We start from the raw sequence: 27,500 nt of genomic DNA, 5'->3' as shown, positions 1-27,500 counted from the left end.
AAATCCGAAAACGCTTCTCGTTTTCGATTTTCAAACGGTCAAAGGGATTTCCCTTCTTTTTTTTTTTTTTGCTTTTCGAGGATGAAACAATATGATACTGCACTTAAGAATTTAACGCAATTTATAAATTTAAATTTATGATTTTAGATGAAATTTTAATACAAACAAAGACTGATTGCAATTTCGTGGATTGAAATATAGTGAACGAAATCCTCAAAAATGTAATCCTTCTTTTTTTTCTCTTCGTATTCTCACGAATGAAATAACGAAAATGAAAACGGAAAAACAAAATGGGTCCTTTTAAAAATCTTATAAAGTATTTAATTCTGAACAAATTTAGAAAAGGGGGACAAAAAAAAAAAAGAAAAAAAGAATTGTGAAAAGGAAAAAAAGATTAATCGTTAACACGCTACAAGAGCAAATAAGTTGTATTTTCAAAGAAAAAGAAAAAAGAAAAAAAAATAAGAAAAATGAAAAAAAAAAAACAAAAGTGAAAAAAAATTCGAACGAACTTCGACATCTTTTCAAGGAAGTAAAAGGAGAACATTCACGTTAATCGAACTTTTTTCTCGTTCGAGAAAATATCTTTCCTTCTCCTCAGGATCTCAATGTCCTGTCTGGCGAACACGAAAGGATGTCGATAACCCTGAAATAATTATGAAGGAGAAGAAGAAGAAGAAGAGCATGTAGTCCCAATCGATCGTGTTCATCGGTACGAAAGCTAGTGGATTCAAGAAAGAAGAAAGAAGAGTATCCGTTGTACTACATCGAGGATCATTTTATTTTCTTCTTGTTTTTTTTTCCTTCTCCTCCTCCCTCTACTCTTCTTTCTCTTTTCTTTCTTTCTTTCTTTCTTTCTCTCTTTCTTTTTTTTTTCTTCCTCTTCTTCTTTTTTTTTTCTTCCTTATTCCGTCGACGAGAACTCACCGCAATGTCGTCGTCGTCGTCGTCGTCGTCGTCACACCGATCGTTAGCTTTAATTAAATTCTTTATTTAACGAGTGGAAAAAGACAGAAAAGACAGATATTAGCGTTCTTTGAAGATGCGCGAACAAAAAAAAAAAGAAAAAAAAGAGAATAGGAAAGAAGCTTTGAAATATTGAAAGAGACTTAAAACTACGTTCTTCTTCCTTTTTTTTTTTTTTTTTTTCTTCAAGTTGCTTCTTAAACAAAAGTAATAAAATACGTTAATTCCTCTTTGTATGAAAAAAAGACAGAGAGAGAGAGAGAGAGAGATGATGATGATGTTCGATTATTCGATGATACTATTTGAAATATTATACATTATTTCTAATGTAAAAAAAAAAAAAAAAAAGGAATAAATATAAATAAATAAATAAATTTTCTATTACACATTCCTCATTATCGTTTATCGTTAACTTCATTGATTGATATTATTTACATTTATTTTTTCCAATCGCTTTATAGTCATTGTTAAATACCTTAGTTCACTTTTTTTCTTTCTTTCTTTTTTTTTTTTTTTTTCTTTCTTTTATTTTTTTCTAAACGTACTCATAAAAATACGTAATCGCAATTAATCGTATTTTTCTATCAAATTCCATGGATAAATAATCTTTTCATTTTTTATCCTTTAATTAATAATCTATCATCGAGAAGTAAGAATAGTTAATTAATTTATTCATAAATTACTCATAAAAAATGAATCTATTCTATTTTCCAAGACGATATCTAATCTCGTTCATCGTTCTATTTATAAATCTATTTTATTTCTTTTAGATTCATAAATTTTTTTTGAAAATGTTCAGATAAATGGATAGAAAATATTTTGCATTTGAAATCGATCAGAAAATTTCTTTACGAACGATATCAATTCGCGAAGCGAACAATTGATCAAGCAAACATCATTAACGGTAACCATCGGTCAAATATCAAATTAAAATCAAAGACAATTGGATCAGTTCGATTGTGAGAAAGAGAAAAAGGAAAGAAAAGTAAAAAAGGAAGGAAGAAAGAAAGAAAGAAAAAAATCTTTAAAGGATCATCTAGAATTTAATACGTATCGTCGAAGCGTTCTGTTAAACAAATCGCAAAGAAAAATCATTACTATTCGATTCTACGTGGATGTAACTTTTTTTTTTCTCTTTTTTTTTTGTCTTTTTTTTCTTTTTTTATTTTTTCTTTTCTTTTCTCTTTCTTTATCATTTTTCGTAAAAATACATTCAAAGGAACTAATGTGTATCTAGGATTCTCCCTTGGTGGAATATACAAAGTTTAAAATATAATGAAAAGATAGACAAGGCGAGAGAAAGAGAAAGAGAGAGAAAGAGAGAGAGAGAGAGAGAGAGAGAGAGAGAGAGTGTGTGTGTGTAAGTGTGTAAAGAGCAGCGGCTCAATCCAGGCAGAAAAGTGTCGTTAGGTCGTTTCAAAAAAGGAAAAAGTGTTCGCAGCCGATGTGAAACCATCCGGAAAGGTTCATCTCGTATCTACGGAACATTTACTTATTCGCTCTACGAGAGCTCATTTAAAGGTTACATATACGAAGAGTACCGATTCCCTTTCTCCCATTTTCGGATTTAACACAGATAAAGCCAAAGGGATTGCACGATCGAAGCGATTACGCATTAAGTTAAAGTGTTTTAAATAGTCAAATTGAGTTGTCCGAGAGAGAGAAAGAGAGAGAGAGAGAGAGAGGATTTAACGTTAAAAATCGTTAAAAGTTTAACACCTTTTACTTTCTCTGTCTTTTTCTAGATTTCTTTTTCTTTCTTTTTTTCTTTTTCCTTTCTCTTTTTCTTTTCCCTTCGTCTTCGTGCGTCGACGTTCGTTTTCGAAAAACAAACGATTCTTTTCTGCATTCTTTATCTTTGTTTTCTGTTTTCTTTTTCTTTTTTTCTTTTTTTCTTTTTTAATTTCTCTTTTTCTTTCCTTCGAACAACACGAACGCATCGCAGTTATCAACTTTGATATGCCAAGTTTTGAATTACTTTCTTTGGATTGAAATGCCTTTGAATTGGAATTAAAAGTAATTCCAAATAATAATTTTCTCATTCTTTTTCTTTCTTACTTTCTTTCTTTCCTTCTTTTTTCCTTTCTCTTCTCTTTTCTTTTATTTTCTTTTCTTTTCATTTCTTTTCTTTACTTTACTTTCGTTTAAAAACAAAAACTCCCTCGTGAACATTCACGTGCTCTTTGTTAATCGGCTCTCGGAGATTGGACGCGAGATTTAACGTCAATTTCGCGAACTCGATGGGAAAGCCGGTACAGAGGGAAGAAACGAGGTATAGGGATAGGGGTGGAGGGTTGGAGGGTGAGAGAAATAATCTCTCGCGCTTTTCTGGACTTTGATCGTTAACAAAACTAGAGAAATTCGTTTGACAACGAGGAGGACAAAATTTGTGCAGTTACGGTGCTTTTATTTCAGTCTACTTGCTCATACTCCCTTCCACCTCCTCATCCACCACCTCATCCACCTCCTCATCCTCCTCCTTCTCCTCCTATTCCTCTCCATCTATCCTACCTTTTCTTTTTTTTAACAGCTCCTATGTAAAACGTTTCACGAACGATTCCTGTTTCAAAATTATTACGTATATTAAATAAACTTCCGTAGTTATCAAAAGGTCGTGACATAACAATGAAATCTCCTACATACATACATACGTAAGTATATACATATATAAATATATATATATATATATATATATACATACATACATAGATACATACGTACATAAATATATTCATACATATATGAATATATAAGTATATATTCTATACATATATACATATATATATATATGTATGTACGTAAGTACGTATGTACATATTATATATATATATATATATATATATATATATATGTATTTATATATACATACAAGTTCTAATCCGCGTAGTAATGGCCGGTCCTTTGACAGTCACGGAACGATTACCGCTTTCACGGTGAATACTCGCGAACGGCATTGTTCGTGGCAGCCGCAATCTGAAGATCGATGAGCCAAGAGAATTGTCGTCGCGAACTCTCTCTCTCGCTCTCTCGCTTTCTCTCGCTCTCTCTCTCTCTCTCTCTCTCTTCATCCCTATCCTTCCTCCACCCCGTCCAGTAGACGATCGAACTTGTCCACGAACGCGTTTCCATTAGGCGACACGAATTTGTCAGCACGAATACCCTGGAAATACATAACCTCCTTCTCTCCCACCAAAATAATGTTTCGATTCTATCGTAAAACGTATACTTAGTTATTTACTTATTTACATTACTTATTTACTTACTTGCTAACGAATCTCACTTTGTATTTGAATAATCTCTTTGATATTGGCTATTATAAAAAAAAAAAAAAAAAAAAAAAATTGATTTATTTTTGTTCATTGTTATTTAACAATATTTCAAAAGTAATATTTTATATTACTTTTGCAAGTAAACGAAACGTTCGATATTACAAAGAAAAATATTTAATATCATTCCCTATCGTCGAATTAATTTAATTTTTAATTATAACGAAGAGACATTAAGAATAAAGAAGATACAATGTACGTTAATCAATGAACGATTTATCGATTACATCGATATTTATTATCAAAAAAATTTATTATATCTATCCTATATTGATAACACCGATGTTTTTAAGCTGTATTGCATATATATTTCATTTATTGATTATAACGAGTCGAATACTCTTTAATAAATAAAATCATATTAATAAATTTGTACGATAATATTATATAACGTACGTACGTATCTATGAAAAGAAAAAGAAAAAGAAAAAGAAAAGAAAAAAAGGGAAAAGAAAAAAGAAAAGAAAAAATTGAGATATGACATAATGATATCTTGAAATTCATATAACAGAATAAAAGATGAAGGTAATCATTGAGAATGACTTATGAGGTATTCAAACATTACGTCGGAAGTACGATTGAAATCTTTGGTTTACGAAGGTGGTAAAGGAAAATTGAAAATTTGACTTCTTATCGTGACACACTTCTTATCATTCCTATCCCCCCCCCTCCCTCCTTCTCTCCCCCACCCTTCATGCGACTATCTTCTACGTACGACGATAAGAAGAAATCCCTTCTCAAATTTCCGTTTCTCTCCGCTTTCCAGGGTCATCTTTTGGCCAGCCGATCTCGTTTTCTGGCGGCCTCTCGTATCTTCAGAATTGAAAAAGTTCCGTCAAGAAGGAGAACTGGTTGCTTCTTCTTCATCCTCCTTCTAGACTAGGTAGGATCTTAAAGAGACGTCGTATCAACTTCTTATCTCGCGCGATTAATCTCGAGAAAGCGTCTACCTCTCTTCCTTTACCCCTCTCTTTCCTCTCTCTCTATCTCTCTCACGCTCTCTTTATTTCTCTCTCTTTCTCGCAGAAGGAAGGGAAAAGGACTATTCCATCGCACGTTCGATCGTTACACGTTATCACTTAACGCCTTAACCAGGAGGCCACCGACGAACATCGACGACTATGACAACGATGCTTAACCTCTTTTCCATCCCTTACTAAATGATAATTATTATCCTTCTTTAATGGGAATTTAAGAGAAAACTCTTCAATAATAGTAAACCTAAACAATAATGTTAATGATAATTGACGACGACGAAGATGATCATGATGATGATGATGATGATGATGATGATGATGATGATGATTATAATCCAATCCCGTTATTTCTTTTTCTTCGTAGAAAATAATAATAAGAAGAAGAAAAAGAAGAAGAAGAAGAAGAAGAAGAAAAGGGGAGATAAAGAAAAGATTGAACGATTAAGAAAAATTCGGGAGTCCTGACTAATCGAAAAATATTTCCAACTAGTTCGAGAAAACAGAGATATCTCTCTCTCTCTCTCTCTCTCTCTCTCTCTCTCTCTCCCCTCCCCTCTCCTTCCTTAGGAGATTTTTCTTCTTTATCTCTTTGCGGTCGCTGAATCCCAGAGAGATTCTACTTCTTCGTCTTAAAGGAAGAAGAAGCAGAAGAATGTAGACTCGAAGGATGAAGAGAGGATGGAAAAGAGACACACACGCAGAGAGAGAGAGAGAGAGAGAGAAAGAAAAGAAAGAAAAAAAAGGAAAAGTAGCGACCAGCGAAGCATAATAATTGGCCAAACGGTCGGTAAGTAATTCCGGAAACATGGCGAAACGACGGAAGGATGTTCGTTCTACGAATGGAAATCGATGAGGCTCGGAACGCCAAGTATTTCACTGTGGAAGCCTAATTTTATTTTAACATCCTCGTCGTACTTCTCTGGTACGTTCACGAAACAGCCTTTACTACTGGACTCGTCTCTTTTGTAAATCTTCATGGTCCAATGATATATATATATATATATATATATATATATGTATGTATGTATGTGTGTGTGTGTGTACATATACATATTTTTTTTTACTTTTATTTAACAGAATAAAACGCACGTGTACGTAAAATTATTCAAAGAAAAGAAAATTCTCTTTCAATTTTCAGAAAAGCCAAAGCATGTCGAGTAAAGAGGAACGTGTGACATCGTATAAATGAGTATACATTCCGGACATATTAGAAAACGCGTCTAGACTATTGATACAAGAGGAGAGAGAGAGAAAGAGGGAGAGAGAGAGAGAGAGAGAGAGATAAAAAACGCTAATTGAATTTCCGTCGTAGTCTTAGTCATCATCGTTGTCATCGTCGTCATCCAACGAACGGGTCATCATGAATCGAACCTGCAAAGTATTTTTCGTCGATATATTATTATATATTCTGACGTTAAGCTTGAAAAATCACAACCTATATTTCTAACAATGATCTTATATAATTTCAGTTGATATATATTTAATCTCTCGATCAAATTAATTTTATTCATTTACTTATCGAATTCAAATATGTCGAATTGAAAATAATCAAGATCGTTGATCTCTCACTACAATTGTCATTTGTATTTTAATCGTATAAATTATTAAGTAATTGCATTCATAGTAGTTAAATGAATTATAACGTGATTAAAAATAAAGATCGTGTAGTATAAATATTTATAAATATAAGCGTTTATGATGAGTATACGAAACTGTTCTCGAAGTTTTTACTTCTCTTTTTTTTTTGTTTTCGAACTCTCTCTCTCTCTCTCTCTCTCTCTTTCTCAGAAAGAATGTATAAATTGAAAACGAAATTGCAATGAAGATCTTTTCGATTACACTTTTTCTTTTAAAGGAAAAAGGACTTCCTCCTCACAAGCAGCCAATTCTTTTACGAGTCTGAAGCCAAATGGAAGATTACAATGTACGCTCGCCCGATCCCTTTGCTCGGTTATCTCGAAGACGAGAAAGAAATAGTTAGAGGTTGAGAAAGTAGGAAGAAGGAAATAGAGAAGGAAGAAAGGGAGAAGGTTGAGGAGAGATTCGCGAAGGGATTTTATTTCTGCGACTGTGTGTTCAGAGAGCCAAAGGATTCCGCACGTGCCCGGAGACCGCGGAAAATGCCACTTCGACTAGCATTTTCACCTCGACGGCGTCGCGAATTCCAACCTCGAATCGATTCATCGTCGGAAAATTCGTCTTCAATTTCCGGATGCATTCGAGCGTGCGCTTGACGACGACAACGACGTAGACGTCGATGACGCGTCGTTGAATTCACGTTCGAAACGACTAAAACGAGTCGAGCATCTCGAGTATGACGACGAGGATGATCGTGATAGGGCTTAATTTAGAAATCAATATGTAAAAAATCTCTTACGAGATGATGATTATAAATCGGCTTCGTTATTCGAACGAATAATTATTTTAATAATTTCAAACGACATATAACATATATTTTGGAAATAATAAAATAAATAATATTTTGTGTTAATAATATTTTATAATCACGTATCATATTAATTAAATTAAATTAATTTACTTGAATGTACACATTCGTCGAAATTTGAAAGAGAGACGGGGAGAGAAAGAGAGAGAGAGAGAGAGAGAGAGAGAGAGAGAGAGAGAATGTTACTTGCGTCTACATATACGTGAATAAACGTTGCCTCGTATGTTTACATATTAATCGGATTAATTCGTGTTCTCTTTAAAACATTCGATTAGAATAGACGTGCCATGTACAAAAGAGTCCTATTATCTGTCATACAGTTAATAATAATAATAATAATAATAGTAATAATATTCTTATCACAGTAATAATAACAATGATATATCTTCTATATTCATAGTAAGAGAAACAGGATTGAAATGTATTACCGATATTGTAATACGATAATCGGCTTTCATTTGAGCCACTTCTAGTTCCGATAAACTGCTTAGTACGTAACAACAGGGCAAAGAAAGCTTCTTAATATACTTGAAAAGAGACGGAATCGCTACTCGATCAATCTGTTCAGAGGCATCCCCTTTATCGTGGATTCTAGATAGTCTGCAAATCTCAGATTAATGTCATCGGAACTGTACTGGACATACCGAGCAAGGCAGCTGGATAGCAAATGGTAGTTAGGGTCGTAGGGGTGGTTATGGGTCAAGAGTCGAGTTCAGGACGTCTACAGAGTAGTGTCAGAAGGGAGAAGGATATTGATCTCGACATCGACTCTGGATCCGTTCTGAAGGATTACAAGGAGGTTGAGCGACCTCAAGTACTTGGATACTCGTTAGAAGGGAACCCTTAATTTTTTTTCTCTCTCTCTCTCTCTCTCTCTCTCTCTTTTCTATACCATTAAGCGAACTCTTGAACCTTACGTCGATACCTTTCTCCAAGGAGAAGAGAAAAAGCGTCATAAATAATAGCTGGCGAAACGTGAACTAAATTTAGGAAGTCGTTGAAAACGTCCACGTTAACTTTCGCTCGCGCCGTATATAATGGAAGAAAAAAAAAAGGGGGGGGGGGTGAGGATGGGCGGAGGGGAGGGAAAGGGGAGGGGGAAAACTTAAAATCCGACAAATGCAAAATTTAAATCGACGAGAAGAATCGAGAAATATCAAGAAAAAAAAAAAAAAAGAAAAAGGAAAAAAAAAAACAAAATATTCCAAAACGTACATTCAATCGTCCATTTTTCTTTCTTGCTCTTTTCCCACTTTTTTTTCTTTTTTTTTTTTTTTTTTTCCCTCGGCCAAATCAAACTTAACGAATAAACGATTTGTCCCTTATCTATCTTTTTTCTAACGAAAAAATTGTTATATACATCTTTCGTGATCTATCGATCAATGATTAAGGCAAATTTTCAATATATCGATAAGCATAATTGCGAATAGTTTTGAAAGAAGTTTTATATATCAAAACAAAAATGATAATTAAAATTAACATGGATATTATATCATGATCTAGAAGTTCTCGTTATCGTTCTAACGAAGTGAAATCTACCTTAGAAATACTATATTTAGCTGAAGATAACTTCGTACGTTATCCATGAAACACTGTTTACTTTCTAAGCTCGCAAGAGTGGAAGAGAGAGAGAGATAGAGAGAGATAGAGAGAGAGAGAGAGAGAGAGAGAGAGAAAGAGAGAGTGAGAGATAGGAGAAGAGGTTGTGGAGCTCCAAAATCGTTTTAGAAGGCCAGCTAGCTTGGTAGAGAGGGATGAGGAAGAGAAAAGCGCATCTCTCTGAGGTAATATCGCAATGAAATCTGCTTTAGTCCCTGCAGAGAAGCCACTATGGTCCCCCATGGTTTATCCTCGGACCTGACGTAATCCTACCACCCTCTTTCTCATTCTCTCTCTCTCTCTCTCTCTCTCTCTCTCTCTCTCTCTCTATCTCTATCTCTATCTCTATCTCTCTCTCTTGCTCGTAATACCGACTACACGCTGCGCGTAACGCAAATTCATGTCGTCGGGGTGTTCCCTGTCAAATTAGGATGAACCATAACGCATACATTATGGAAAGCAACGCGATTCATCTCTCTCTCTCTCTCTCTCTCTCTCTCTCTCTCTCTCTCTCTCTCTCTGTGTGTGTGTGTGTGTGCCTCTCACTCTTACACACATATACACTCACCAAGTATCATCGGTTTAAGTTATTTCAAAGCATATCTTTGTAAACTGATATTGAAATGAAGAGAGAACTTATTTATGCAACTTTTCTACGTAACTTTATCCTCTCAGAAGTGGACGAATGACATTTTTATGAAGAAAACACTAAAATTGTCTTCGTCGATTTTAAGATATGAATCTTAGAATGCTGCATGTAGACTACAATGCGTTAATGATAATTAAAATATATACACATATATGTGTATATATTGCGCCTAAAAATAGGCAATACCTTATACTTCGTCGACAATATAGTTTGCAAACGTCATTTATCGATATAAGCAACTTTTTCAAACCTTTATAGTAGGCAACCTATTTATACAGATATGTAAATATCCGTTGCCTACTATTAGGGGCTAAAAAAGTTTCTTATAAATGACTCGCACAAGCAAGGTACTATATTTATTAGCATAAATTACAGAAAATCAATAAATACTTTTAATGGATTATAATCGAGGCCACTTTAAACTAAATATAACATTTCGGGATTATGATACATGTATATGCAGTAATTTATGTAAAAAAAAAAAAAAAAAAAAAAAAAAAAAAAAAAAAAAAAAAAAATCCAAACGAACAAACAAAACATTTAATCATCTTTAAAGCACGAAGCATAGTATTATTATCTAGTATCTCGTCTTAAATTTCTAACTCGTCTTTATTATCCTTTAATAAGATCGAAGATCAAATCCCATATTATTTAATGTATTTAATTAACGAAATAACTCGTGCAATTTTTTTCTTCTAATATTCTGTCTAAAATGTACGATCTTTATAAATTCAACATCACTCATTCGAGCTGTACATTCAAATTCAGAATATTGGAGAACTCTCTACTGTAGATAAACTACGTACGGCCTGTCTCTGCATCATGTTTCCCCAAGTAACGGATGAGTCAATCATTTATGCTCCACGTATACGGATCTAACTATCCAATTTTCAAAAGATTAAAAAACATTTCTGACGCTACATACAAGGGACCAGCAGTATTTAGCCATTAACAAGTAATATCTTCAATTTGAAATATTTTCCATTTTGTGATATTATAAAAAGAAATGATTTTTTTTAAACAATTGAAAATAAATAAATATAATATATCATAAATTTAATATAAGAATAAAATACCTTAAATCATTTATATCGATTCGATTATTACATTAAATAGAATTTAAATACATTTATCAATAATGTTCAAAATTGATTATTACGTTCTTCTATTTGATCAAAAAGAAGAAAAAGAAGAAAAAGAAAAGAAAAGAAAAAGAAACAGAAGAAGAAGAAGAAGAAGAAGAAGAAGAAGAAGAAGAAGAAGAAAAAGAAAAAATCAGAAAGAAAAAAGTGACATAGAATAATCCATAAAGTTTAGGCAAAGATTAGATATATGCAGTCCCATTATCTTATTAGACGTCGTCTTCGAATGCACACAGTATAATACGTCAAATAGTTCTATGTTTCTCTCCTTAAATTGGGATCAAACTTTTGGGGGATATGAAACTACTGGAATGACAAGAAGGATCGTAGGAGTATTTAGCGAAGACCATACGACGGAGCCGCACGTTTCGCGAACATCCGGTATTGCAGATCCAAGAGAACTCGAACTAAGACAGATGACGGAAGAGGAATCGTCTAGGAAACTCAACTTAGCACGGTTGGCACATTGGCGAGCCACAGAAGCCGATCGAAGATCTTACACACCTATATCTAAGCTCATACAAATACACGTACACACACACATACACACATATCCACACACATACACATATGAACATATCTACACGCAAAAGCTCTTACATTTCAGAGGTAGAGACGCGATCGTTTCAGGAAGCTTCGACTTGAGAACGAACGATCGTTAATCCGATTTCCCTCTCAGTGGTGACGACCTTCTCTCACCCTTTCATTCATCCTCTCTCTCTCTCTCTCTCTCTCTCTCTCTCTCTCTCTCTCTCTCTCTCTCTCTCTCTCTCTAAATTTGCGATTCCAACCGATCCCACGCTTCTGCACTCTACCGTTATTGCAGTCACGTTGCCAGTGGTACGCAGAGCAAGTCCCTTTTACGCTTCACGAGTTCCCTTTTACCCTCTTCATGAAGCATCATCTAGCGTGTTCTTCCACGTGAGCCAATACGCATAGAAAACTATCGTAGAAATTAATTCCTTTCAAATGTTCTATAATTATGAAATAATTCGATTTATTATCCATTTAAAATGAAAACCAATAATCCTATCATTTTCTTAATTAATTATTTTCTAACCACTGTTAACATCTTACAAATCATTTATTAATATTATTTTGCATATACATTATCTACATGCGTATACATATATTATTATTATTATTATTATTGTTATTATTATTATTATTATTATTATTATTATTATTATTATTATTATTATTATTATTATTATTATTATTATTAATAATAAAAATATTTTTATAGAAAACATAAGAAATTGAAAAGTTTTCAAAATGATATGCCTTTATTAAAAGAGAAAAAAATTTAAGTTCTTCTTTTAGACGTAAGAAAATTTCATGGTCGTTTTACGAAAATTCGTGAATAAAATGGGCTGAAATATTTCAGGATCCGACGTTGCGGATTACGTTGCGGGATAACCACGCGGAAAGTTATCCATAGGGAAGACAGCATTAATCAAACGAAGCGATTTCCGTTACGGTAAAGGCGAAGATGACTTCGAGCTACGTTACGTTAACGTACGGATAATCAATCCAACGAATTAGATCAGATATCTGGTTTTGTACGTGCGCCAACTTTGTCTCCAAGGATTTATTTTCTTCCTCTCCTTTTCTCTTTCGAAGAAGAAGGAGGATAGATAAAGACGACGGTTTCAAGCCCCGGTAATCGACTTGATTTTCTTAGTTTTCCTATCAAAGAATTTATGTTCTTCTTCTTTAAGCCAGTCATTCTGAATAGTTCCCCTTGGGATTACTATTTTGACCCTTTTCTCTCTCTCTCTCTCTCTCTCTCTCTAGCTTTTTTCCATTTTGTGTGTGATACAACGGGCACTTTATTTTTTCTCTTTTTATTCGAAAATCAGATTAATTTATGTGCGTAATTAGTGAAAAATATCTTGCTATATATGTACAAGGACGTTGCCATGTAAATAAGTTGTTAAAAAATTGCAAAAAAAAAAAAGAAAGATACGACCTACTTGATACGTCTTTTTATCTCTCTTTTTATCTCTCTCGCTATTTATCTCATTTTTGCAGCCCACTCTTAAAAGCATTATCTATAAAATTATCTACCACTATCTCATTAGCAATGTATAAAACAATAAAGTAAAAAAATAAGAAACTCGGCTATAGAAATGAATGGCGTTGTAAAGTTTTTAAAAACATTATATACACGTGAAAGTTAACAAGAATGTTAAAAAGAATAACTTTCTTTTTGACCTTACCAAACTATGAGTTTTATTTATCTTCCTAATGAAAAAAATTGCGTACTTAATTCTTTGGTATAGAAAGAAAGAAAAAAGAAAAAGAAAAAATGTAATTTATTATAGTAACTCGCGAAGGAAAACATACGGTTACTCGTTTACCGTGACAATAGAAAATATAATTTTCAAAAAACTTATGTGCCCACTAATTTAATAATGATCACTTTTATTGTTCTTTCAATGTGCCTTTATAACCTTTTTAATTACTTTTCCATTCTATGCTAATATGTCGGACTTTTTTTTAATTTAATTAAAAGAAACAATGAAATAATACTTTTAGTTTAATGTGGTATAGTTTCTTTCGATTTTTGTTTTATTTCGAAAGTGTTCTACAATTATTAAAAGTAATAATACATATATATGTATATATATATATATATATACACATACATATATATATATATATGTATATATATATATATACGTATGTATATGGTATGTATATATTTTATGTATATTTTTGTTTTTATTAAAATAAACGCATCGAGCTGCAATACTGTACCAAAGGTACTAAAGGTACTATAAAATGTTACAGAAATGCAGAAGTAGCGTTCGACGCTTTTCGAGCATTTTGGCGATACATCTTAGTCTCCTCCATTTTCACTGTGATTTAAACACAGTAGACGATAATACATTAAACTTTAATTACTAGATAGGACGTTTGGTATTTTGATTGCTTATTAATCGAGTAATTTAATTGTAGCTAAGATACATAAATATATTTTGCGAATGATACGCAGTTCAGTTGGGTTTATACGATATTACGACAATCGTCTATTAATATAATTATAGGAGAAGAGATATATTACGGAGTAGAGAAAAATACATTTTCTTATGACATTGTAACGTTTGGCTTATTTTTTGTTTGATTTTTTGAAAACAAAATAAAAAAAAAAAGAAAAAAGAAAAATAAGAAAGAGAAAAAAAGAAAAAAGAAGAAGAAAAAAAAGATAAAACTACGAACATTGTACGAACATGTAACAACGTTGGAAGAGCCAAAGAGTATTTTTTATTCGCTACCCCATCAAATCATGGACCATCCTATGTTAAATATTTTCTAAAACTCGATATCAATTGCTTATCGTCATATAAACGGTCCATTTCTATAACTTCCTGCTAATCGATGATAAGAAATAATGTTATAATTACAAAGCCCCTTTATGTGTACCTTAAAATAGCAGTCTTTTAACTATAGATACTGATCTTTACTTAAAATACTTAAGAAATATAAATATGTAATACATGCCTAAACGCAAGGTTCAACGTAATTGCCGGGAAATAATCCGGTTATTCCATCCATTACACCTTCCCACCAACCATCGTCGTTCTTTTTTAAAACATAAATGACGGAGCTTTCTTGGAAACTCAATTCGTCTTCCTTATCGGCATAATAATCATAAATAGCGACGACTAAAACGATAAATCTTTATAATATTTATCCATATATATTGTATCGCTATAGAAAAATAATGTCTCACCTTTCTCGATATAATTTTTTGGTACCCAACCAGGTAAATCTTCTTCGTCCGGTACAATAGGCATTATAGCACCACTGGAAGGTGTTGGTCTACCAAATTGTGGATGTTCCTCTTGTTCCGGAGGTGGAGGAGGTGGCAGTGGTGGACTGCTAGCACCGCTACTTCGACTAATTTGATGAGCTAATCTATGCGGTAAAGTATGATGACCACTATAATCAGCCATATCTCCACTAATACCGACCAATGGAGAAGGCGGTGCTAAAACATTTTATAATTAAATTTTTTTTATATTTAATAATTAAATGATCTTAAATAATAACTTGTAATCGTTTTTACTTACGAGGCATATTATTATGTTGCTCCTGTATATATCCCGCAGCTCCTGTAACACTGGGTGGTGCTGGTGGTGGTGTCTGTGGATGGCTTTGCAATGGATGAACCGTACCAACTTGTGGTGGAGATGTATGTTGCGTCATATTGTTCGTGTGAGTAGAGTGATTGGTATTATGAGAAGAATGAGAAGTTGTATGTGCATGCAATGGCAATGTACTATATCCTGGGCCACGCTCGCGTCTTGGATGACCCAATGGATAATTTGGCGCATAATGACTAGGAACTTGTGGTGGAGCAACCGCAGGTGGAGTTCTGTACTCACGTGAACCCTTACTCAGTGTTCCTATTGTTGAACAAATGATCATTAGAAATTCTGTAATATTTAAATTGTTTAACTCGTTCAAAATAATTATAAATTATTCTTACCAGTCCTTACTGTTTGAGGAGGAGTCGGTGGCTTTGTAGTAGGTGCAGGTCCTACCATAGCAGCACCCAAACCAGAACCAGTAGATGTTGCACCCAAGCTCTGAACGCTACCTTGACTACCACCTCTTTGTTTACTTCTTGGTGTACCACTACTACGTACACCATGGCCAATATCATCCAAAATCGTATAATCTATACTTTTTCTTACATATTTAATAGGCTTTTCAGGATTTGCTGGTGCAATAATTTTATATTGACGGGCTGTCATTTTGTTAGCCGTTAATACACCTATCTCTCGTCTAGCAACTTTTTCTTTATGTATCATAACAGTTTGAGCTATATGATTCATCTGACTTTCCATCTCAGCTAACTGAGATGTTTGTAGATCTAATAATTGAAGAAAATTATAAGCGAGAGTATTTATTTGGTATGCTACACTAGCCAATGATTGAGTCGTATAATTCTTTGTTTCTTCCAATGCAATCCTTTTATTGTCAGCTTGAAAATAATTTGCCTCGCAATAATCCGCAACACGTTCAAGATTTGTATGACTGTCTGCAAGATTGTGCCTTCCTTCAGGAATTTCCTGATGCAGCAGTGCTGCTAGTTCAGCCATGACTTCTGAATCGCTGCCTACTCCGGAAGACACGCAATACGAACCAGATCCTTGCATTTAAAAATATAACGCGTTAGAAATTTTGTTCATTCTCGTAAATTGAAATGATTGTATGTTGTACAACAATAAAAAATAAAAACAAAACAAAAAAACAAAAAAGAAAAAAAAAAAAACAACAAATTGTAAGAAATAAGAAAAATATGAATCATGCTTTGTATGATCATTGTTATATTTATTTATGATTATTCAATTTGAACATATTTGACAGTTATTCGAAATGTCTATCCTAAGTAATAATAATAAGATTTATCTCATTTAATTAAAATAAAGAGAATTGGGGTTAGGTGAAGCTATTAAAATTAAAAAAAAAGAAAAAGAAAATAAAAAAAACCGATTCCAGAAGATAATAATAATAAAATAAAATATCAAATATCGTGACATATGAGATCTGACTTTCAATAAACGTCGAAAATTATATGAAGGGTGGTGACTGACATGCAGGAAGCAAGATGGAGATCAAAGATGAGCATTTCCTTTTTTGAAGTGAATACAACGCTGCAAAATGAAATATAATGAACGTATATAAATTGAACTAACGATACTCAGCCATATCGCAACTACCAGCTACTACTGCTGCATTAATTCATAATTACCAGGATCTTCAAAATTTTCGGATAAAAAGAATTAAACGGTCTACTTTACGGTTTATGGACGAACTATCTCAGGCCAAGTACAATCGAATGGCATACGTTCGATAACGATATATAACGATATATCTCAATAATCGCATCTGTATCGATACTTCGCTTTACCTAACTTTACCTACACTACGCTATTGTTGGTTATGTTTTAAGAAAAGGATGTATATAGTACAACAGAAAGGACAAGAAAAAGATAAAAGAAAATATGAGAGAAGGATGGAAGAACCTCATTCGAGATTTTCGATAAATCGAAAATACATAAGAGACATGTCTAACGTTGAATTTTACGATTCGATATATCGTTTATTATAATGTTACAAAATACAGTAATTATATCGTAAAGGGATAGTCGGATTGAAATTCAACGAATATATCTTTGTATTCGAGTCAAATTATATTCGATATTGATTTCTAAGATATCGCATTGATTTAAGACGAAAGAAAACATTTTCTATCGAAGAACATTCAATCTAAATATTCGAACGAAGAGAATGAGAGAATAATTTTGTCGACCATTAGACACTGTAATTTCTTTAACGTGCGGTAGGTCAAGTATTTTACATTTTTCGAAATAAAATATATACGAAGAATATGATATTCCATGGGAAATATATGGAGAATAATGTAGCTTCAAGATAATTCAAATTGCAACGTTATCCTTCAATTTAATCGAAATTTTAAATTCCAAATAACAATGGACAACCTAATGAGGGAATTGGAAGGTTTAAAAATTTCTGGAAATATAATGGACGAAAGTCTATGGTCGGGATGCATAGATCTCATAGAAAAAAGCTTTGTTCCACAGAAATTATGTGGTAATGAGAGGCCATGCGATGAAAAAGACTTCAGAGAATATAGAATTATTGTGGATAGAAATTTAAGAAATATTAAGTCTATGTTACAACATATTATACAAACTCGTAATGAAGCAAATGTACGAATAGATTATGATAATGTATTAGTGAAAAACTTTGCATTGAATTTAATATATCTAATTGGAGAAATGCATGAGAAAAATATTTGGAATACTGCAGAATCTGTTTCAATTTCCAAAGAATTAATCGATTCCTTCTATCAGTTATATTATTATTTAGATATTTCACAATTTTTAATGGAAAATAATAATCTTAGTGTGATATTAGAAAAATTTAGATATAAATTACAACGAGACAATTGGAAAACTTATCCGTCAGCTGTTACGTGGTATAAATGGATTTTGTTACAATTAAAGGTAATACAGAGCTTTCATTTGAGAATTTTAATTTCAATTGACAATTTTTTATTTGCAATAAAAAGGCCAATTGTTTGTATTTCCCTTTTTTTTTAGAAATCAAATTTATATGATCATATTCGTGAAGTACTTCCAACAGCCCTAATAATTATCGATGATTATGTACCAGAAAATGTAGTAATTGGATTAGAATGCTTATATCAAATTATGCAGCACTCTCGTATGGTAAGTAAAAAAAAAAAAAAAAAAAAAAAAAAAAACATTATATATTATGTGTAACAATTAATGATTATACATTACAATTTCTTATGATATTTAATTGCAGAAAAAGGGATTAATAGATACTGGTTATGCAGATGTAATTTATCATGCATTAGAACGTTTGACTCATCAGAGAAATGCCAGATATGTTGTGCCATTATATTCGTGTTTAACAAATCTTTTAGATACATTGGACGTCTGGGGTAATAATTTAAATGTATTTGAGGTACATATTTTTTTATTACTATCTTTAATTTGTTAATTGAAAAATAATATACTTTTCAATATATATATATATATATATTCTTTTTTATATTTTAATATATATATATATATATTTTATATTATAATATATATACATATTGTGTGTTTATGTGTATATATAATATTAATATACATATAAGTAAGGGTGGGCAAAAACTTTGTCCATTATTTGTAAAACTATAGAAGAATGTTATATACAAAATTTTGAATAATAAAGAAGGAGACTTAATATCATGTAAATACATATGTAAAAAATATTTACATTCATATCATTGAAAGTTTTTATATAACATTTTTATACATAAATATTTCAAGTGAATAAAATTTTTGCCTCACTTTGTGTATGTGTGTCTATATAATGTGTATATATATATATATATATATATATATATATATATATATATATGTATTTGTGTGTGTGTAAATATTTACAGTGGACTAAACGAGATGAAGTACTTGCAACATTATTAGATAATATGGAGCTTGAACAAAATGTAGAATTACGGCATGTTTATATGTTAAGTTTACCACAACTTCTTAACAACATTGGTTGTGCCAAATGGTGTGAAAGAATAACAAGAATACTATCTGAATATTGTGAGCATCATACAGATCTTAGAACTTTAAAAGCTACGCTAGAGGTAAGAAGATTAATCTTATAAATTTAATAAATTTTATTTTTACTATAAATAGCAAATATTTATATAATATTATTTGTTTATATAGACTGCCAAAACTTATCTTGTGATATTTAACCTACGGGTAGCAGCACACTGTATACCACTTTATACAGCATTTTTGAAGCTACATTTTGACTTGACGGAAACGCCAACATTTGATATGGGAATAATGCAGAATTTAGAAGATTGTATTTGTTTGCTTTATGAATTAACACCAAGTATAGGCTGTGCTATTATAAGAGACGATCGTATGCATTTAATGATAAAAAGCAAGTTTCAAGTACAATGTCTGGGTGATATTAAATATTTAGAGTGAATGTGCTAAGTCATTTTATATTTAAATATAATTTCAATGGATAGTAAGCGGTAAACTATAATCTCATACAAATTTGTAAAATTTATCGCATTAACAATATAGTAGTACTTAGATTTTTTTTCTTTTTTTTTTCTTTTTTTTTTTTTTTTTTTTTTTGTGATATGAAAAAGTTTACGTATATTATTTGTATAGCGAAATACACAATTTTATTAGAAAAATATTATTTTTTATATTTTTATCTTTCATGCTATCAATATACATATTTCGTATAATATTTTACTCGTCATTAATAATTTCGATCTAATAATAAATCAAAAATAAAAATACTTATATATGTTAAAAAATATTCATGTATCTGTTATTATGTTGACGTAAATATTTGTGAAATTATAAAAAATTATCGTCCAATTTAGTACATGCGGTATAGATAATTGTTATTTGAGACTTTAGTTCTCTATAGTTTAATAATGTTTTTTATGAAAAAATTGATAAAGATTCTTACATGAAATAATTTATGTATCACTTAATTATGAGTACATATTTATTATCAAATAAAAATTAAAGAACATGATATATATATATCAGTGTAACGCATAAGAAATATAGACAAAAATTTTCCATGAAAGATTATTTTTTTCTTTTTTTATTGATAAATTTATCGTATTATCACGTTTGATATAATTTCTATCAAACGTGAAAAACAGTATTCTCCGACAATTCATGGTGTATACATCACAAAGATGTTTCCTCTTTTAGTAATAATTGCTTTTCTCCTTATAATATATAATTATTACAAATATCTAAGCAGTAAACCACCAGGAACACCTCCAGGTAAAAATCTGTTTATTATTATTAACGATAATATATTTATTTAAATGATCATTAGAATAATAATTTATTTATTTTCTTTTCTTTTCTTTTTTCTTTTATGATAAAATAGGAATTGTTGGATTACCGATAATAGGAGTTTATTGGTATTGTTTATGGTACAATTACAAATATCCATATCAATCGTTGGGTTATTTTTCGAAAAAATTAAAATCTAAATTGATTAGTTGTTATTTTGGATCGTTTTTTACTGTGATAGCTAACGATTATGAAAATGTAAAAGAAATATTGCTCAGAGAAGAATTCGATGGTAAATTATCTGATAGTTACTTCATAAAGGCACGAGCATTTAATAAAAAATTGGGTAATTTAATCTTACATCTAGAGAATTATTTTTAAAATAAACTAATTTATATTCTTATATTTTTTTTTTTTTTTTCATTTTCTTCTCTCTCTTTCTCTCCCTAATTCATAGGTATAATTTTTACTGACGGAGAACAATGGCGAGTACAAAGAAGATTCGCTCTTCGTTATATGCGAGATTTCGGATTTGGTCGACGACACGAGATATTTGAAATGAATACCATGGAGGAATTAAACATTTTAATAAATATGTTAAAATATGGCCCTGTAAACGAAGATGAAAAGGTATGTTATACGATTTTTTTTTTTTTTTTTTTTTTTTTTTTTTTTTTTTTTTTTCATTCGATTTTTATTATAGAAAATTTGTAAAGACGGATTGGCCCTTTTCCCTGAAGTCTTATACCCCTTCTTTATTAACAATATATGGGAAATTATATTTGGATACAGATTCGAACGTAGTAAATACGAAAAGCTTCGTTACTTCGGTCGAAAAGGCATAAAATTTATAAGATCAACCGACCCATTGGGTGGTTCGGTCTTTTTTTGGCCGATCACATGCTTTTTTGGAAATTTATTCTCATTCAAAGACTCAATGGAATCGAACTATGCTATGATAGACTTTATAAAGGTAAATGAATAAATTTTGTAATTGTAATTGTTATAATTTTGGAAAATATTCATATTGTAGAAATATTTGGATAAATATAAATTAATCCACGAAAAGAATGGCGAGTACGGATTTATAGGCAAATACTTGAATAAATTGAAAGAGCCCAATCTTCCAATTTCCTTCTCAGAGGAATATCTTATAATAACAATATTAGATTTTATATTACCTACTGCAGTCACGACAGTCACTCTTATTACAAATGCTATCAAATTTATGATATATTTTCCAAACGTTGCGAAAAAAGTTAGAGAAGAGATACACGAGGTTGTCGGAAGTGGAAGATTGGTTAGTTGGGAGGATAGAAATAAGTAAGTAATTAAATTTTGAAAAATTTACCAATTTAAATCTTATATTGCGATTGAATTCATAAAATAATATCTCCCATTTACTTTTACGTAGACTTCCATATACAGAAGCGACTATACGCGAAACCATGAGATACGAAACGATTACTCCACTTGGCATTATACATAGATCCACTAAGGATACAACATTTCGAGGATATTTTATTCCAAATAATACAATTATGATAACCAATATCGCTGAGATAAATAATGATCCCGATCTTTGGGGCGATCCAGAGAATTTTAGACCGGAAAGATTTTTGAAGGATGACGGTCAATTAAATAAAGATTTATCATTACCTTTTGGCGCAGGTAAGAAATCATATCAGATCTCTTATTTTTATCGCATTTCTTTTCGATTTGTACATATTAATTTTTTATTTATTTATTTATTCATTTAAATAAAAAAATTAGGACACAGATTGTGCGCCGGAGAAACATTCACGAGATTTACGACATTTCAAGTTTTTGCTACCTTAATGCAAAACTTCGATTTTTCTTTCGTCGAAGGTCAACCTTCGAAAATTGAAGATAAATATCCTGGTATAGTTATTACTCCAATGGAAAATTGGATTCGCCTAAAGCCATACTCTTAATCAGTCAGTACTGGTACGTACAAACGAAAAAAAAATCAATCTTTTATTATAAGTGACATATATTTTTAACATGTTACATTTAAATAAAAATATTCACTTGTTAGGTACATGTTTCGAATAATATAAATCTTAAATTACAGATTAAGAAAAAAAGATATGTAATTTAATTTAAAAAGTATCAATGATTTATGAACGGACAAAGAGCAATGGTGTAATAAATGCTATTGCATGAGATAAAATTATTATATTTACATGGAGTATGAAAATTTGATTGATCTACTTTACCACAGTTAATAATCAGGAAGAATTTTCATGATAGTACTCTGAACATATGAAGAACAACAATTCATTAAAATTAAAAAAATTTTTGCACAAACACATACACACATATATATATATATATATATATATATATATATATATATATATATATACACATATATATATTCATTACTTTTCCATTATAATTTGTTAAGTTTGATTATATACTATATTAATAGCAAATAAAAAGTTGCTTTCAATTTAGGATACAAATAATATGAGATATTATTTAAATCAGCAATAGATATAATTTAGTGTATGTACAACTTCTATTATTACCTTGACATGATTTTTTTTCAGTTTCCTGAACAATGAAAACGAATACCTTAATAAAGTATATACAAATCACTATTAAACTGTTGAACAGTACATTGTGTCTCCATATAATGTACTTTTTACTTTAAAGATTAAACAATTGTCATTACAAATAATTATTATAATATTATTTTATATAATCTAACTGATGCATAAATAGAAATAAAATTTTTTGTTCTAATTCTGATTTAATTTGATAAGGTATATTCTATAGCTTTTGACATCAATTATTAAATCTAATTAATTTTGCTATAATTAGCAAAGCATAGTGCATAAAGAACGATAAAATGATGTGCAATAATTCTTAAAATTAAGATCAATGCCCAGCTATGTGTTTTGAAAAATATTTTGTACCATTGTTTTCTTTATCTAAACAATGAATTTTATAAATTTTAACACAATTTTTTTTTTTTTTTTTTTTTTTTATTGTAAACACAAGATCGTGTACGCACATAAAAATCCAACTATTTTTTCTATATGATTTTGCCAATAGCCGAAAAACTGTTCATTTTGTGGCACAATATAAAAGTACTGGAGTGTCAAGCCTTCGTACTCTTTCAATTATTATTTATCACTGTCACAAATTGTCAATATTTTAACAAAGCGATACATCTTTTTTTTTTTAATTTTTTTTTTATAGAAGAAAATATATGTGAACAGTATACAATTGAAAGGGTATGAAATCCATTCAAATAACCTCCGTACAAATGTTTTAATCAATTCATTGTCATTTAATCCCATTACATATTTAGATTAAATGACAAATGACAGTCTATTGTATTAATTTTCTATAAAAAATTATTCTTATTCTCTGTGAATCAAAACGTATAAACCCAAACACGATAGAACGGCATATTTAAATTTTGGATATTCATTCATATAAATAGTAACCATGCCTACGTATGGTAAGAATCCTCTTGCTCTACCTACAACGTCTTTATGTGTAAGCCATAATTGTCCCTGGGCGTATAAGCCTCTGTCATCGACAGAATTGTTATCACCTTTTGTTAAAAATTTAACAGTATTGTTTTGATCTCCCCTAAAAAAAAAAAAAAAAAAAAAAAAAAAAGAAGAAGAGATCTGTATTAATGCAAAATAATAAATAATTTTTATGTAAATAATTTATTAATATCACTTACTTCTCATGAAGTTTCAAAACCCTATGGACTATCGGTATTTCTCTGCCTACCACTTTGAAAACAACAATTTCTCCTACTCTCATAGATTCATTTTGATGATTAGTTAAAAATAATAAATCACCTCTATGGAATGCTGGTTCCATGCTACCGCTAAAATATCATATAAAAGGAATTTGTTTAAAAGCTACGAATTCTTAGAACAACATTTTTATAAAAAAAACGTTATACTGATAACGTTGTTTTAAGAAATTTAATAGGTTAGTTTGCGATTATACCTTAAAACAACAACAATGGGACTTTCGCTACCCGTTGCAACCATTAAACCTTTCCATATCATTAAGGCCGAGGACACGATCATGCCAAAGCTGAGCACTTGATACATGAACTGCAAGAAAAAAGAAAAAAAGAAAAAAAGAAAAAAAAAAAGAAGAAAAGATTCAGATTAAGCTAAGTGTCTTTTGACGAGACCATATGTGCTTTTTCTACGAATCGAAGAGAATAATTTTAATGGAATAAATTTACCTGTCTTTTATTCATTCGCCGTACATCTTCAAATACTGATTGCAACATGATGATGATAATTATATTATATCAATAAAATAAATCAACTCTAATACGGATCCTTGCAATAATCCTTCCCAATGTTACTCGATGTGGATACTACCGGCACAGTCAGTCAATCAGTGAGACCCACGTCACGTAAATATACAACAGGAAATGATAGAGAACGTATGTATGCGTATGGCTGCCGATCGTCAGTAAGACGGAGGGAAACTTAGCGCTTGCACAGTACCGACTATGTAAAGGTTAGTTTTAATTTGCCCGGGAAATATGAAAAATTTTTCATACAAATTTGATAGAAACTTTAACGAATGTATACAATTAATCTTCCATTTAAACGATAGATCAAAAAGTTCGTATAAATGAAAGAGAATTTGTGAAAAGGAATAATTGTGTAAAAAAAAAAAAAAAAGAAAAAAAGAAAAAAGAAACAAGAAAAAGAAAATATAGCAAAAGATAGAAAAATAGACGTATAATAGTTCCAAATGTAAAAACCCTATACGAACAAATAAGAAGTTATTTTCAAGCAAAAAAATTTTGAAGATCATTGAATAAAGCTGTATTGTTTAATTTTAATGGAATATTTTTTTTTCTTGATATATATTTTTTAACGATGCTTTATTCTAAAGGTTTCTTTCTTTTTTTTTTTTCTTTTTTTTTTTTTTTCTTTTTGTTATCCTTGGAAACAGAACAACAAGATTATCCTATGATACGTACCTATTTATTGTTCTTTCTTTTTATTCTTTTTATTTTAAAATTCTAAGGCATTCTCTTTAAATCGTCCTTACGGCAGATCAAAAGTAAAGGATCTATAATGATAGCGGTAAAAAGAGTTTAATATTTTTTCAACATTCTTAACAAATTCTTTGAATATACCTTTCGTACGATGTTCTTGTGATAAGGAATGCAACCAATATTTCTTCCTTTTCTTCTTTTTGTTTTCTTCTTTTTTTTTTTCTTTTTTTTTTCTACAAATAATCATTATTACAACACGTCTCGATATTCATACTGTTCGACGATTGCTACGATACTGACAAAATCGAATCGCCAAATTGATCGTCGAGTTTGGTCGTCTAGTTTTTTAATTATTCATCGATCTTAACGGGCGAATTTGTCGACATTACGCATATAGCCAAAAAGGACGAAGGATTAAAAAATATCGTCAGGTTAAAAAATAATTCAAGTTTGAGTAGAAATGTATTTTTGTAAAAAAAAAAAAAAACAAAAAAACAAAAAAACAAAAAAAAATATAATTACAAATGGAAATATCCTTTCTAACATAATTGAATTCGAACGGAAATTTTAAAAATAATCATCGTGTTCGATTTGTGTAAAAATAAATATGGTTTTTTTGTCTTTATAAATGTATTTTGAAGACGTATGAAAAAAGAAAAGAAAAAAAAAAAATTTCAAATATTATCTAATCTTACGGAAAAGAAACTTAAATATTTACAGAGAAATAAGATTCTTTCTTTTTTTTTTTTTTCCTTCTTTTTTTAGGAATTCATTATATCATCCATTTATTAACATCGCCATCTACGATTATTTCCCTTTCAGAAATATAAAAAATTAATGGTAATATAAGACGTGCGTCAACAAAAATATCATTCTTCTTTATAGAAAATCTTAATGATAAACATATTTATTATTAATTTAACAATTATATAATATATTTTTATCACACATAAAGAAAAAGAGAGAGAGAGAGAGAGAGAGAGAGAGAAACGTAGAGATAATACATATTATCAATTTCTTATAAGTGGGGGTGTAACTCAGTGGTAGAGTGTCTGCTTCGCATGCTGAAAGTCCTGGGTTCAAATCCCAGCTCCTCCAATCAAATTCTTTTTTTTTTCTCCTTTTTCTTCATTAACTTTCACGTTCTTTAGAAGATTAATGTATACAAGTGTTTCGTATGCAAAACAGATCTTTTTTTTTTTTTTTTTTTTTTTTTTTTTAACTATACTTCTGTCACATTATTAAGAACGAAGAAAAAAAAAAAAGAAAAAGAAAAGAATGAAGAACGAAGGACTTAATTTAATCGATTATCCTATATTTAATTATTTACTTATCATATCTATTTATAACATTTATTCATTTATCTTATTGTTAATACGATGACATTAAACTATAACAAAATTACGTATGTAGTTTAAAGTACGTTGAAGAATAATGTCGTTGCTCGTCGCTTCGGAATGTCACAAAAGAAAGTAGATGTGCGTCCCGACCCATTGATAAGCACTTGAGCAGCAGGAGATATGGTAATTTCTAACCCAGTCTAATCACTCCTGCGGCACTAGTACTTAGGAACAGGACAGGATGTATTATTCATCGTCTGCTTATTATTTTTCAGTAATATATCACCCCCTTCACGATCGCTCTGTAGATAATTCTGGAACAATCCTAAAAAAAAAAAAAAAAAAAAAAAAAAAAAAAAAAAAAAAGGGAAGAAAACAAAGGCAAAAAATAAGCAATAAAAATAGATTAACGATTTTTTACGAAGATATTAATCTTAAAGTAATACATTAAATTATAAAAAAAAAGAAAAACTTAATGAATAAGATCTGGAAAGATTTTTTTTTTTTTTTTTTTTTTTTTTTTTTTTTTTTTTTTTTATAAAAACTCATAATCAATATCGATCTTTGGCTAATTCTTCTGTTATCCATTAGCATGCATCCTGCAATAACAATGATA

At 30.5% G+C, this 27,500-nt stretch overlaps 4 protein-coding genes and 1 non-coding gene across 11 annotated transcripts in view; 3 read left to right on the top strand and 2 right to left on the bottom strand.

Annotated features, from left to right (window-relative positions):
* Positions 1–16,974, bottom strand: part of LOC124946420 (abl interactor 2) — a 65,204-nt gene extending 48,230 nt beyond the window's left edge. The window contains exons 1-6 of one of the 7 annotated variants that reach the window (XM_047487103.1): positions 16,817–16,974; positions 15,604–16,269; positions 15,185–15,520; positions 14,845–15,102; positions 14,613–14,776; positions 6,622–6,640 (exon numbers count right to left, since the gene is read on the bottom strand). In XM_047487103.1, the coding sequence (XP_047343059.1) occupies positions 14,613–14,776; positions 14,845–15,102; positions 15,185–15,520; positions 15,604–16,269; positions 16,817–16,829 (1,437 nt within the window). In that variant the 5' untranslated portion in view covers positions 16,830–16,974 and the 3' untranslated portion in view covers positions 6,622–6,640. Of the gene's footprint in view, positions 1–6,621; positions 6,641–14,246; positions 14,777–14,844; positions 15,103–15,184; positions 15,521–15,603; positions 16,270–16,714; positions 16,734–16,816 lie in introns of those variants that run through there. The other 6 variants (XM_047487105.1, XM_047487102.1, XM_047487104.1 and 3 more) reach the window with 6 other exon arrangements.
* Positions 16,975–17,075: 101 nt separating this feature from the next.
* On the top strand, positions 17,076–19,834 carry LOC124946421 (TELO2-interacting protein 2-like). Its single transcript, XM_047487110.1, has 5 exons — positions 17,076–18,151; positions 18,248–18,376; positions 18,477–18,638; positions 19,111–19,317; positions 19,403–19,834. The coding sequence occupies exons 1-5, from the start codon at positions 17,615–17,617 to the stop codon at positions 19,670–19,672; spliced, it is 1,305 nt and encodes a 434-aa protein (XP_047343066.1). The 5' UTR covers positions 17,076–17,614; the 3' UTR covers positions 19,673–19,834.
* Positions 19,835–19,932: 98 nt separating this feature from the next.
* LOC124957818 (probable cytochrome P450 304a1) lies at positions 19,933–23,364 on the top strand. Its single transcript, XM_047515185.1, has 8 exons — positions 19,933–20,503; positions 20,613–20,864; positions 20,976–21,148; positions 21,222–21,491; positions 21,552–21,841; positions 21,933–22,189; positions 22,292–22,486; positions 22,614–23,364. The coding sequence occupies exons 1-7, from the start codon at positions 20,413–20,415 to the stop codon at positions 22,471–22,473; spliced, it is 1,515 nt and encodes a 504-aa protein (XP_047371141.1). The 5' UTR covers positions 19,933–20,412; the 3' UTR covers positions 22,474–22,486; positions 22,614–23,364.
* Positions 23,365–23,443: 79 nt separating this feature from the next.
* On the bottom strand, positions 23,444–25,000 carry LOC124957819 (signal peptidase complex catalytic subunit SEC11A). Its single transcript, XM_047515186.1, has 4 exons — positions 24,771–25,000; positions 24,524–24,633; positions 24,249–24,398; positions 23,444–24,148 (listed from the first exon to the last, which is right to left on the bottom strand). The coding sequence occupies exons 1-4, from the start codon at positions 24,816–24,818 to the stop codon at positions 23,914–23,916; spliced, it is 543 nt and encodes a 180-aa protein (XP_047371142.1). The 5' UTR covers positions 24,819–25,000; the 3' UTR covers positions 23,444–23,913.
* A 1,570-nt stretch (positions 25,001–26,570) lies between these two features.
* Trnaa-cgc lies at positions 26,571–26,642 on the top strand. The gene has a single exon. It is a non-coding gene; the product is annotated as a tRNA-Ala (tRNA).
* The last annotated feature ends 858 nt before the right edge of the window (positions 26,643–27,500 follow it).

Source organism: Vespa velutina, chromosome 2 (genome assembly GCF_912470025.1).
Source record: "Vespa velutina chromosome 2, iVesVel2.1, whole genome shotgun sequence".
Classification (NCBI taxonomy): Eukaryota; Metazoa; Arthropoda; class Insecta; order Hymenoptera; family Vespidae; genus Vespa; species Vespa velutina.
The sequence above is the reverse complement of the archived record's forward strand: the minus strand, read 5'-3'. Positions and strand labels throughout refer to the sequence as shown.

Bases quoted from the DNA above. Each gene is read 5' to 3' on its own strand.
- LOC124957819 (XM_047515186.1), bottom strand. From the start codon at position 24,818: ATGTTGCAATCAGTATTTGAAGATGTACGGCGAATGAATAAAAGACAG. The intron at 24,399-24,523 runs GTATAATCGCAA...ATGATATTTTAG, and splicing joins CCCATTGTTGTTGTTTTAAG to CGGTAGCATGGAACCAGCAT. The intron at 24,149-24,248 runs GTAAGTGATATT...TTTTTTTTTTAG, and splicing joins GTTTTGAAACTTCATGAGAA to GGGAGATCAAAACAATACTG.
- LOC124946421 (XM_047487110.1), top strand. From the start codon at position 17,615: ATGGACAACCTAATGAGGGAATTGGAAGGTTTAAAAATTTCTGGAAAT. The intron at 18,152-18,247 runs GTAATACAGAGC...CTTTTTTTTTAG, and splicing joins GGATTTTGTTACAATTAAAG to AAATCAAATTTATATGATCA. The intron at 19,318-19,402 runs GTAAGAAGATTA...TTGTTTATATAG, and splicing joins CTTTAAAAGCTACGCTAGAG to ACTGCCAAAACTTATCTTGT.
- LOC124957818 (XM_047515185.1), top strand. From the start codon at position 20,413: ATGTTTCCTCTTTTAGTAATAATTGCTTTTCTCCTTATAATATATAAT. The intron at 21,492-21,551 runs GTAAATGAATAA...TTCATATTGTAG, and splicing joins CTATGATAGACTTTATAAAG to AAATATTTGGATAAATATAA. The intron at 22,190-22,291 runs GTAAGAAATCAT...TAAAAAAATTAG, and splicing joins ATCATTACCTTTTGGCGCAG to GACACAGATTGTGCGCCGGA.